The sequence below is a fragment of the Bombina bombina genome, chromosome 3 (genome assembly GCF_027579735.1).
Source record: "Bombina bombina isolate aBomBom1 chromosome 3, aBomBom1.pri, whole genome shotgun sequence".
Taxonomy (NCBI): domain Eukaryota; kingdom Metazoa; phylum Chordata; class Amphibia; order Anura; family Bombinatoridae; genus Bombina; species Bombina bombina.
In genome coordinates, this window is record NC_069501.1 from 1,137,506,415 (window position 1) to 1,137,519,845 (window position 13,431).

The 13,431-nt window shown below is 39.3% G+C and overlaps 1 protein-coding gene across 1 annotated transcript in view; it reads left to right on the top strand.

Moving 5' to 3' along the window:
• The window catches only part of ZDHHC20 (zinc finger DHHC-type palmitoyltransferase 20), a 241,653-nt gene that overhangs the window by 80,342 nt on the left and 147,880 nt on the right, over positions 1–13,431 (top strand). Inside the window, exon 2 of the mRNA XM_053708517.1 lies at positions 3,870–3,896. Within this exon, the coding sequence (XP_053564492.1) occupies positions 3,870–3,896 (27 nt within the window). The remainder of the gene's footprint in view (positions 1–3,869; positions 3,897–13,431) is intronic.

The window sequence follows — 13,431 nt, forward strand, 5'->3', positions numbered from 1 at the left end:
TCCCTTAGTGATAAAATGGGGCTTACAGAACATAGATCTGATGGCCTCTCACTTAAATTACAAGTTTTCAAGGTAATGTACAACATCAAAAGATCCAAAGGCTCACATGATAGACTTCTTGGTATGTCTATGGGATTTGTATCCAGCATACCTGTTTCCTCGGTTTGTTCTTCTTCCAAGAGTCATTGCTCGGATCAGACAGGAGTCGGTATCAGTGATCTTAATTGCTCCAGTCTGGCCCTACAGGATATGGTATGCGGATCTAGTGCAGATGTCCTCTTCTCTTCCATGGATTCTTCCTCCAAGACAAGACCTATTGTCGCAAAGTAATCTTTTTCCATCAGGATCTCAAATCTCTAAATGTAACGACCTTGAGGTTGAACGCCTAGTTTTGAGACATAGAGGTTTCTCAGATTCGGTCATTGAAACTCTGATACAGGCTTTAAAGCCTGTGACACACAAGATTTATTACAAAATTTGGAAGGCCTATTTTGAGTGTAGCTCTTCAAAAATTATTTTCTTGGTATTCCTTAAGGATTCCTGGAATCCTTTCCTAAATGGTCAAATTTATGTTTTCTCTTCTTTTTTTATAGGATGTTAGCTAAACTTCCTGATGTTCATACTTTTGTCCAGGTGTTAGTCGAATTAGGACAATTGTAAAACCTATTTCTCCACCCTGGAATTTGAATCTAGTTCTTTCCGTATTCCAAGGTTCTCCGTTTGAACCAATGTGTTCCATTGAAATCATTCTGACGTTTAGGAAAGTACATTTTATGTTATCAACCTCTTGTGCAAGGAGGGTTTCAGAATTGAAACCATATTTCACAAGGAAAAGGATATGTCTGATTCAGATTGCTTTCTTAAGTGTAAGATCACAGAGACAATTTCTTTAAAGGGACATGAAACCCACATTGTTTCTTTCATTATTTAAATAGATAATACAATTTTCCAATTTACTTCTATTATCTAACTTTATTATCATTTGTTGAAAAGCATATCTAATAATAATGAGTATTTATATAGCGCCTTTCTCCCAGTGTGACTCAAAGCGCTTTTTCAGTGCTTGCTCGGAATTAACCAAATCGGCAGCTGAATATTAATAGTTGTTATTTTTACCCAATTTAATGGTACTCATTTTATCGACCTCGGAAGGATGAAGGACTAAACCTTTGACCTTGGATCTTTTTTTTTTTTTTTTTTAAACAGGCTTTTTTTGTAGTCAGGGCATTTACTAACTGAGCTATCTCACCGGCTCATATCTAAATAGGCTCAGTAGCTGCTGCTTGGTGGCTGCACATAGATGTCTTGTGTGACTGTCTCACCCATGTGCATTGCTATTTCTTCAGCAACGGATATCTAAAGAATGAAGCAAATTATATAATAGAGGTAAATTGGAATGAGAGAGAGAGATTGAGAGATTTCCAGTGGTTGATTAGTAAATATTGATATTTTTCCACCCTGTATAAATGTTTGTGTGTATATGTATGTATGTATGTATATATATATGTGTATGTGTGTGTGTGTGTGTATATATATATATATATATATATATATATATATATATATATATATATATATATATGTGTATATATATATATATATATATATATATATATATATATATATATATATATATATATATATATATATATATATATATATATATATATATATATATGTATGTGTGTGTGTATGTGTATATATTATTTTGAAATAAGCACTCACTGGACTTCTGCCAACTGTGACAACTGTGTTCTTTATTGTGACGTTTCGGGACACAAACAGTCCCTTCCTCTAACTTTTGTTGACAGTTGTTGTCACAGTTGGCTGAAGTCCAGTGAGTGCTTATTTCAAAATAATATTAGAGTTTTATAGCACCCTGGCTGTTGTGGATTCATGGTTAGAGTGCACAAACCTGGACTGTGAATATTTTTATATATATATATATATATATATATATATATATATATATATATATATATATATATATATATATATATAAAAGGGTTGCACCGATACCATTTTTTTTAAGACCAAGTACAAGTACCGATACTTTTTTCAAATACTCACCGATACCAATTACCATGACAGTTTACCAAGCACAATAACAATACAGACTATTGATTTAAGATCACTTCTTTAGAATTATGAACTGTATCTCAAAAGACATATTGAAATAGTAAAACAGTTTTATGTGTTTGTTCTCACAAAGTTCACAGAACATGTTTATAAATAAAAATATTACAATAACATATATTAATAATAACAACAATAAATAACAACTGCAGCAGCTGGGGCTGGAAAGCTACAATTTATAGGGGTGATTACTGGATGCAATTGGGTTGTAGGGTGCCTATATAACTCATTAATCTGACATTTGTACTTAATACAAAGTAATATAATTTAATTCTGAAAATAATATTGGGGAAGGAGTATCCCAGTAATCCCTTTTTAGAAAAATGGGGCATTTGCATTCTACTGACTCAACAGAAAATAGGGCTGGTCTTCATATTTTCCTAGGGCTGCTTTTTATTCCCAGTCCAGCCCTGGCTAAGGATGTTCCTCAGAGTACAGTATGTTTTGAGCATAATTGTGCAAGATGAGAAGTAGCAGTATATAACAGGCAATCTAGCAATTAGAATAATTTTTCAAAAGTTAGTGGCAAGTGCTTATTAAGGAACAGAAGCATCTCTGCATGTTCAGCTATAAGTCTATTTCTGCTATCAGTAAGGACGTTTGACGCTAAGCTGAACAGTCTTTCACTTTTCACACTACTTCATGGGTCAGAAAGATATTTTTGGGCCATTAAATCTCAGTTTATTAACTGCCCAGTACTTCAGGGGTTTGTCTGAATGAGGTACAGTGGTCTCTCCCAGGTAGGCTTCCAGCTGTATAGTAGCAGCTTTTGGAGCACTGCTCTGACGTACAATAATACCAATAACAGCAATTTGTATTGGCAGAACAGGAATATGGGTAGGAATTGGAGGTATCAGTTTAAGTATCGGTGCTTTTGCACGAGTACAAGTACTCATGCAAATATTTGGTATCGGCACGGATACCGATACTAGTATCGGTATCGGTGCAACCCTAAAATATATATATATATATATATATATATATATACACTTGGCTATTAAAAGCTGTATAGAGGCATGTTTTTTTAAAAAAAGAGGCTTCCGGGGTATAACTCTAAGGTTCTTGGGGTTTTCTAGGCTTTTTTGATGAGCTGTTATAGGGTTATAGATACCCTGTCCTACAAAATGTGGTGGTGTTTTTTTATTTAAATTTTTAAAAAAGACGTGCTTTGACTTTATACTTTGAATATTTACACCCTCCATCCAACTCTCTTTAGCCCATCATCCAACTCTCTTTAGCCCTTAGCCCTCAGCAGTAACTTTCAGGATTCTGGGGCCTGGGGACATCACCACTCAACCACCAGGGAAGTGGAGGGGGCACAATGATCTATAAAAGCCCCCTTCCCCCAGGTTGGCGACACAAGTTTCTCATCCTTCGCACTAAAAGCACTGTGTAGATGATGACCGCGTGTCATCACGTGCAGCAAAAGGGTTAAAGCAGAGCTTGACAAGTACTAGAGAACCATTTAGCGTAGTAAATGGGTGCTCCTGCCCTGTAAGCTGTCCTGGCCCTGTACTCTGTTGGGGAGAAGTGCGGGGCTCACAACCACACCTCTTTCCTTCACATGGTGTGCACTGGCACAGTAAACTGTCAATTCTTATTACAATATGTAAATGTTGTTTATGGCCCTTTAAAGTATCTTTTAAATGTTGTTGTTGTTATTATAGACTCTTGAAATCAGGTCTGTATGTGTGCTATATGTCTAATAAAAAAAATGTTTTGTTTTCTTACAGTTACAATTCCATCGGATACTGAGAAAGGTAACTACTCATTTCTGTTTTGTTTTTTTAAATGAAAATAAATCTTTTAAACGCTTTACTGTCATTACGGTTTTACAAGATTGATATTTCTTTCCTAAGATATGGTGAGTCGACGGAATTATCAATTACTAGTAGGAATATCACTCCTGGCCAGCAGGAGGAGGCAAAGAGCACCACAGCAAAGCTGCTATATATGTCACTTCCCTTACCCATAAACCCCAGTAATTCTCTTTGCCTCTGTTCATGGAGGAGGTGAAGTTTTTGGTGTTTGAAGAAAATTAAACTTCAATCAAGATTTAGTTTTTTCTTTTGATTTTTCAAAAGCTTTATTATCCATTAAACATGAATTACAAAGAAGTAAAACAAAACACAAAGTCAAAAAGCATCATCAGTTCTCAGATATATATGAAATATAATTACAAATCAATCTCTTTGGGGAAAAAGCATTAGGGTTAAGGACACTTTAACGAAGTGCAAGAAGAGGGCAAATCTGCCCTCAACTTTACTTAAACCAAGGGTTCATGAGGAGGGGGAGGGGAGGGATCACGACTCATCTTTGAGTCCTAGAGTTTCAGGCTCATAGACTCTCTCCACAGCTAAACTCAGTCGGTAGCCGTAACATTAGGTCTTCAGTCTGTGTCGTGTACGTCTTTCCAGTCGGCCCAAACAAGTTCAAAAGGTCTGTATTGTTGAGTTTGTAAAATATATATCCTTTTCCATAGTATAGATATAGGCCATCGTATTACAGACTGTGGTCCGGGGGGGGGGCTCCTTTTTCCATGCACAGGCTATGGCATTTTTAATAGTCGTGAGAAGGTAGATGCATATGTATGAGTGGTGTTTCGGTAATGTATGTACTCCTATATGTAAAAGGGCCGTAGATGGCGTTTTGGGGAGGGGTAATCCGAATCTGGACAGGGTCTGGAAGCCTATGGTCCATAAAGGCTAGATCTTAGGGCACTCCCACCAAATATGCATTGTGGTGCCCTTCTGATCACAATTCCTCCAGCAGTCAGGAGATGCGCTTGGGAAGATCTTGGCCAACCTAGTGGGAACGTAATACCAGTGGGAAAGAAGTTTATAAAAAGTTTCATATAGTGTCATGCAATGAATAGCCTTCTGGGTAAGTTCTAGGGTACGTTCCCATGTGTGGGGGAATACTGAGGTGTCCAGAAGGGACTCCAGCACTGCAGGTGGGCCAAGGTTTCAGAAGGTGAAGCGTCTGCGAGCAATAAGTAGTGCAGGGATAGTTGTCTACAGAGTCGATCGCCCTGGTCCCACGTGGATTCCCAGGGGGTCAGCGGGTGAGCCAGGCCCGGCTTAAATCCCCCAGCTAAACAGGAAGCTTCTTATTCTATAGAATTCGAAAGGCAAGAATGAATGGGTAGTAGGTCCAGGGGCAAGCTGAGTGTTTTGAAGGAGCCCTATGGGGAAGAGGACCAAAGGTCTGAGACCTATTTGACTCCAAGTTGAGCCCACTTATGTGGGTGAGTATCCTGTAATCCCGAAAGGAGGCCGGCCATAGAGGTTATAGGAGAGGGGTGCGGGGCTATATGGGTTTGATGTTGAAGCTTGTCCCACATGTCTAGGCATTCGCTAACCACAGGATTAATCAAATGTAATTCTCTACGACAGTGCGGTGGGGTCCAAATTAAATCGGGAAGATGGACACTATGAGGCAGGGAAGCCTGCTCAATTGATCTCCATTTGTACTGGGAAAGTTTGACTCCCCATTGTGCAATATGGGTAAGCATCACACCCTCATAATACCGAAGTACAGAGGGGGACGCGACGCCACCCCCCCCCCCCCCCGAAATTTTAGGGAGTTGGAGTATTTTATGCGCCACTCTGGGGGGTTTACCTTGCCATATATATTTTGTTAGTTCGCTCTGGAACTGTAGTAGTATGTATTTAGGGATCTTGATAGGGAGGCATCGAAATAGGTAGGTAAGTCTGGGCAGGAAAGACATTTTTAGCGCTGCTATCCTACCCAACCAGGAGACATGAGTTTTGTTCCAATCGTGATTAAGGGAGCGAAGCACTGACAAAAGAGCTATGTAATTATCTCTGATTATCTGGGGAAAGCTGCCAGAGAGCCTAACCCCCAGATGTAAGACAGATTTCTCTGTCCAGGTGAAATCGAATCTGGATTTCAGAGAGGCCAGTTGTGCACAAAGTATACCCTGCGTATATATTTCTGTTTTTAGTAAATTTAGCTTATAAAAAGAATGGGCTCCAAAAGAGGCCAAGATATCCTTGAGTCTAGGGATAGAATATGCGGGGTCCGTTGTAAAAAGGGTAACATCATCCGCAAATAGAGCGATCTTGTGCACTGTGCCAAACAAGGTGACTCCCTTTATTTGGGAGTCTGTTCTAATTTGTTCCGCTAATGGTTCTATAGCCAACGCAAACAGCAGGGGAGATAGCGGGCAGCCCTGCCTAGTACCATTAGCAACAGGAAACGGAGAGGAGTGAAAACCAAGTCCGCTTACCGAGGCCGTGGGGTTAGAATAGAGTGCCTTGACCGCTTTTACCATTTCTTTGGGAAACCTAAAGCTCTCGAATACTTCCCACAAATACTGCCACCTTACTCGGTTGAAGGCCTTCTTGTCGTCCATAGAAATAACCGATAGGGGCCTGTTGAGTTTGGAGGAGAGACTAATACTATTAAGCAGCCTCCTAGTATTATTTGGATCCTCTTGTTGCGGGACAAACCCTACTTGGTCAGAATTGATGAGGGATGGCAAAAGACCTGCAACCCGGTTAGTCAATAACTGAGAATAGAACTTTATGTCGGAATTAATAAGGGATATTGGTCTGTAACTAGTACATAAGGAGGGCTCTTTGGTTTTAATATGGTAACAATGGTAGCTTCTAGAAATTCCTTTTTAAAGGAGCCCTCTTCCCTAGCAGGATTATAAAGTCAAAGCAGTAGGGGGGAGAGTTCTCTACAAAAGATTTTATAAAAGTGTGCTGGAAAACCATCGAGACTTGAGACTTCAAGTTCTTGATGACCCTCTGGATTTCCATAAGTGTGAAGGGGGAGCTTAGAGAATCGCACTGCTCAGTGGTAAGTGTGGGGAGCTTTAAAGAGTCCAGATAAAGGCGCAAACTGTCCAAGGGGGTTGTTTGAGGTTTCTCTGAGCTATTTATATCATACAAGTTTGATTAATATTTGGCGAATGCGCCTCCAAGATTTTATTATTTTGAATGCCTGAGTAGATTTACTCTGAACTTCCTCTCAAGATTGGGTATAGCCGAACTCCACGTTAGTCTCTTCAGTAGGGCAGTGGTGGCTTTAAAGCAGTTAGGCACTTGTGATGTGGATTATCACTGAGTTTTCCTAATAATTTGCTGCCCTGGTATAGAAAGCCTGAGTAAGTTTACTCTGTCTTTCTTTTTCTACAGGTATCTGTGAGGAGTGGCATCCTCTCACACCGGTAAGCTGTCTACATGCCGGACGGCTACATGCAGGTAAGTACCTAATGTCTTCTAGGGCTGGGAGGCTGGTACTTCAGAGTCATATAAAACGAGGACTCTCTGCAATTGTTAGTGGGACTCAGAATCCTTAGTTGAGGATTTATTGTAAGGATTAGGCTGGCACTTATTTGCATGTGGCAGGTGACAGTTAATCCCCTTCAGGGATGGAAGGGGTTAACTTTTTAATTTTATACAGCTCATGTTTTCTGTTAGAGGTAATAGTCCAGTACTGGGATAGCAGCACCAAAGGGTTCTTTGTTAAGTGTTCGTATGGCAGAGTAACACTGCTTTACTCCATATCCACATGTAAATCACAAATAGCCATCAGCACTATAATCTTCTAAAAAACTTTATTGGAACAATTTGTCAGCGATGTTTCGAGGATTAAGAGGGTAATACCTCGAAACGTCGCTGACAAATTGTTCCAATAAAGTTGTTTAGAAGATTATAGTGCTGATGGCTATTTGTGGTTTTCTGTTAGAGGCACAGACAGTGTCTAAGGAAAAATTATGTGTACATTTTTAATTTTATTATTTTCTGAAGGGAAACACATATTTTATGAGAGGTAATTGCACAGTGATGGAGATACTTCTCTAATAGTGCAAAGCCGTTTTTCTGTTAGGAAACATAAAGGTTCGCTTGTGTGCACACTTTTCCTTTTATGTGTTTCCCTGGTGGGGCGCCTTTACTTAGTTTGTTTTTTCTGAATGAAGCGCAATGTGAATATATATTTTCGCTTCATTCATATACTGCTGTGTGTCCCCGCCTTGTTTCTCTTCTGAGGTCCAATCACGTGACCTACCGCTTTTCGTTAGACAATCTCAGTTTTTGTTGCAGCTGTAATCGGAGCTTCTATAGTCACTCTGTCTCTGGGAGTTTTTATATAAAAGTACTCTCCCAGATGCACCCTTGTATAATAGTTTATAGTGAACGTTTTATATACTGTTTGGTGCAAATAATTACGTTTTTAGGCAGATAATAAAGACTTTCATTTTGCAGCCTTTATGTTGTTTTATCCATATATGGCTAGACTTGCACTGACTGCTGTTCTGTCTTAAAGTGACAGTGTTTAAAGGGACAGTCTAGTCAAAATTAATCTTTCATTATATATTGATAGGACATGTAATTTTAATCAACTTTCCAATTTACTTTTATCATCAAATTTTGCTTTTTTCCTCTTGGTATTCTTAGTTGAAACTAAACCTAGGCAGACTCATATGCTAATGTCTAAGCCCTTGAGGGCTGCCTCTTATCACAGGCTTTTTAAATTCCTTTTCAACACAAAGAGACTAAATGTACACGTGGGCCATATAGATAACACTGTGTTCAGGCACAGAAAGTTATTTAAGATGTAGCCCATCACAATGCTAAATGCAAGACAATAGATAATAAACAGTCAGTCATGTGATCAGAGGGCTGGAAGAAGGTTCTTAGATACAAGCTAATCACAGAGGTAAAAAGCATATTAATATAACAGTGTTGGTTATGCAAAACTGGGGAATGGGTAATAAAGGGATTATCTATCTTCTAAAACAATGGCAATTCTATTGTAGACTGTTCAATTCTGTTGGTGTTTTACACGCTGGCTTACCTTCAGAAGGTGCAAGCAGTGTTTGAGTATTGCTGGTTTATTCCCATTTTTTTGTTATGGTTGATAATGTACTATGTTTTAATTGTCTTCGCTTTTCTCTTGACGTAGAGTTAGAGCGTTACTTCTGACCCCAGTGTCTCCCAGGATGATGCTGTTTAGGCAATGCCACAGTTTTCTCCTTAAACGTCCCAAGCCTTCATGGTGTCACATGCAGTGCCCTGCGATTCCTCTTAATCTCCTGGAGGAGTGTTTTTGCCTGCAGATTTTGCAGCTCGGGTATTCTCTCAATATCTGCTGTGTTATCTGCCTTTCTTTTCTTTCAGGGAAAGTGCAAGAGGACATTTATATATTCAGATAGTAAGGTTTCTGTTAAATATGTCGCTATCCCTCATAAGTCTGATGCGGTGCAGTCGCTAGGAGGTTCTGAGGGTGATATATCACATTCAGACAGTATAATAATTCCTTCATCTGATGCCGGGGAGTATCCTTCAGATTTAAGCTTGTACACCTTTTGTGTATGGTAAGGTGGTTTGGGCTAATTTGGGGTGACTATTTTATAAATACTAGGATTCCTTTTTGGAAGTTTTTCCTGTTCCAGACCGTGCTAGCAGGTTTTTCACAGGAATGTGAGAAGTCAGGAAAATCTTTTTTCCCTGTCTCCTGTTTAAAAATAAATAAATTTAAAAAAATGTTTCCTGTTGTTGTCTCCATTAAATATCAGGGCGCACGGTGCCTAAAGTAGTAGGGCATTTCTACTCTGGCTAAGAGAACTACGATTCCTAGAGAGGATAGCTGTTCTTTTCAGGATCTATGGACTAAGCTGGTGACTTACATGGAAGTTTGTATTTCCACTGTGTCAAGTGCGGCATTTTATTGGTGCAATGCCTTTTCTAATTCCAATTAGGTAGAGACTCCTTTGGAGCAGCTCCAGTCTTAAGCTAGCCAATTCTTTATTTCTGATGCTACCAACCACAAGATATCTGTCTTTGCTGTTCTAGTCAGTGAGGCGTTATGGACAGTGGATTTTCCTCTGAGTCCAAGTTTCTGGTGCATCCGTACAAGGATATGACCTTGTTTTGGTCCTCATCTGACAGGAATAGTTCTGATATATGGGGTTTATTTTCCCTGTGGGTGATAGTTCCTGTAAGAGAACAGGGTCTAGGATTTTATCATTTCTGTTTGAGGTTCCCGAAAATGAGGGAATATTCCCCTATAGTTGTCTTAAAGTGTCTCAACAGGTTGTCTCAGGGTACCGTTCTTCAAATGGAAACCAGTGAACTAGGAGGGTCAGTTCATAGTGACCTTAGTCCTGGAGGATGCGTAATTTCAAGTTTCTGAGGTTTGCCTTTCTGTCAAACTCTTTCAGTTTGTGGCTTTTCCCTTTGGCCTTGCCATGGTTCTCAGAAGGGGCTGTATTGGCAGTGATCTGGTTTCAGGGAATTGCTGTGGTGCCATTCCTGGACATCATAAAGGTTCAGGCACCATCTTTTCAAGATGCTTACTCTCATACTGAGATCTTGTTGTCTCTCTCCATTCCTCGAATGGAAGTGTATCTGACAATGAGTTCTCTTGGTCCAGCTACAGAGGTAGTTTCTTAGGGACCAGATTAGTTTCCCTATCTCTGAAACTATTTTTCACAGAGGTCAGGAAATTGAGGGTTCTTGCTTCTTTCGACACTCTTCTCTTTAGTCCTTTAGTGGCTCTATGTATGGGGGTATGGAGGTAATGGTCTTATGGTCGTTTCATTGGACATCATCCCTTTGCTTGATCCATCTGAGAGTCTGCGGTTATGCATGTTCAGATTGTGGACTGAGGATCATGGGGTTTTGTCTTGGAGGATAGATCTTGATCTGTTGATATGAGATTCTTCCCTGTGGTTTGGTGGAGTGCTCGCTTTGCTTGCAAGAGGTAGCGGGATCTTTACCTGCATTCTCCAGAATTTTTTTACTTTCTCAAGCACATGCTTCTGGAGACTTTCCTATGTGTTAGTCATGGTCACTAGCCTGTTGGGTTGGTGACTATGGACTTGGGAGGAGCCTGCTCTCCCCATAACCTTTTTGGAATAGAGAGCGATCAGCAATGCTCTGATGACTTGGCCTCAGTTGTTTTTACCGGTTTTCAGGTTCTAGTTGCACAATTTCATCTCAGTGGTTTACATTAACCACCTGGGAGGAACCTGCCATGATTGGTGTGGATTGTTCAGTGGGCGGACACCCACATTCTAGTTTGTTCTCTATTCTCTTTTCAAGAGTGTATACCGGGAGCGAACTTCTTGAGCAGTGAGATTTTTCATTCCGGGGAGGGGTCTCCTGGAGGGTTCTCCAGATTAACCCTCACATGGGGGGTTCTTGAGTTGCTGATGGCAGTACGCCAAGTTTCCAAGTTGTGTTTAGGATCAGCAGGCTGCTCTGCTAAATACCCTGGCGGTTCCTTGGGATTTTAATGGTTCCTGCATAATCTTGTCAAGATTGGGTTTTTAGACCTAGCGGAGATGTATTTCTTCCACCTTGGTGGTTGTTCCTGAGGCAGGTCCTTCTGATTTAGGGTCCTTTCTTTCATCCTACTTTTGATTTCTCTGAAGCTTTCAGCTGATCTTGATAAAGCTCTGTTCAGAGCGAAACGCGTCGAGCTGTGTGACTTGTTTGCATATATTTTATGAACTTTTAATGTTGTCAATCTAAGGACCAGATTGTACATATATAACCCGGGTTATTTTATTTGCACTTTTTTACTGACCATCTGAACCTCTGGAGACTACACTAAAACTGCGTGCACAGCACTAAGGGCAGTTTCTTTCATTTCACTATATTGATATTCGAGAAATAAGATACCATCGGAGAAAACTGTGAAGAAGAACCACTGTATTACATCCTCCCACTGGGGAGTGTGACGTCAGACGCCGAATACACGCGGCAGAGCTGAGAATATCGCCAGCCAAGCTGCAAGAGGAGCCGCGTTTACAAAAAAGTGAATAAGGTATAAGACAAACTGTATAACTGTCAAAAGAGCGGCTATCAAAAAAGTTATTAAGGTAACTCTAACCGATGGTGCACTACATGAACTGTTTTTTTCTGGGAAACACAAAGTATTAATAAGCTACAATCTAGCTGCGTGCATATCACTAAGGGCAGTTTTTAACAAAGTATCAACCAAATATTTTGCAACTCTTTTATCACGGTCCATTTTAGCTGGTGAAAATCGCCACTATCACTTACTGACAATCAATATTGGGACCGCTGTGTGACATACTGGCGTGCTTATAATAACATATATCAATTGTGTCCATTAAGTATAATATATTGTTATATTAATAAGAATACTGTGTTTATGAATTTGGGAGACGTCCCACAGCAGATGAGGTCATTCATTTATTTAAACATTGGAATCGTAAAAAAAACAAAACATTTTTTTAATAAATTGTGTTAACTTTTATAATCTTAGAGTGGGTCCTTTCATATATATCTAAGCTTATAGTTACATCAATTGGATTTTAACAATCTATCCCCAAATATCGTTTTTTATTTGATGGAGCAATTTTTTACACTTGGCACCAACTACATAAATGGTTGTTATATAACTTAAATTAATATATATATTTTGTAATTTGAACAACTCATTGCACCATATAGGGCACTTATTTTCTACACTAATTTTCCTTTTTTCCTTTTTATATAATTTTGTCAAATAAGAGGATTCACACACATTTTCTAAAGCACTCTGCACTTTAAATGGATCATAAATAATATCTGATAAATATCTATATACACTTCACTTTAAAAAATTATAGGAAACACACTCTCAACTCAATTTTAAAGCACACTTTTTTCTAACTATTCCTTCATCTATAGTTAGCGCCCTCACTCCATCCCAATTGATAGTATTGAAGAGTCTTTTCTTTTAGTGAGGAGTTTGGAATATTTATAGTTCCAGCGCGCTACTCATCCTCATTTAAACTTATTGAATGCTTAGTTCTGTCTAAGCATGGCTTTTCTGAATCGGTCATTGAGATCATGGTTCAGGCACGCAAGCCTGTTACTTTTAAATTTTACCATAAGGTATGACGTAAATTTCCTGATTGGAGTCTATGGACTACTCTTGAAAGTAGGTTCGGGATTTCTAGGGGTTTTGCCCTTCTCTGGGATGTTCTGGAGGACATTTTGCCAGTCAGATTTCTGCGTTATCCTTTTTTACACAGGTGTCTGGCGGATGTGCCAGACGTGTAATCTTTTTGTCAGACCCTGGTTTAGTATCAGATCTGTGTTTAAGTCTGTTGCTCCTCCTGGAGTTTTTTACCTTGTTTTTAAGGTTTTGCAGCAGGCTCAGTTTGAGCCGTAGCATTCCAGAAATGTTTAAATTTTATCTTGTAATGTTTTTTCTTTTGTTATATCTTCTGTTCGGAGAGTTTAGGTACTCTCGGCTTTGCAGTATGATTCACTTTATTTTATTTTGGATAAGACGGTTTTT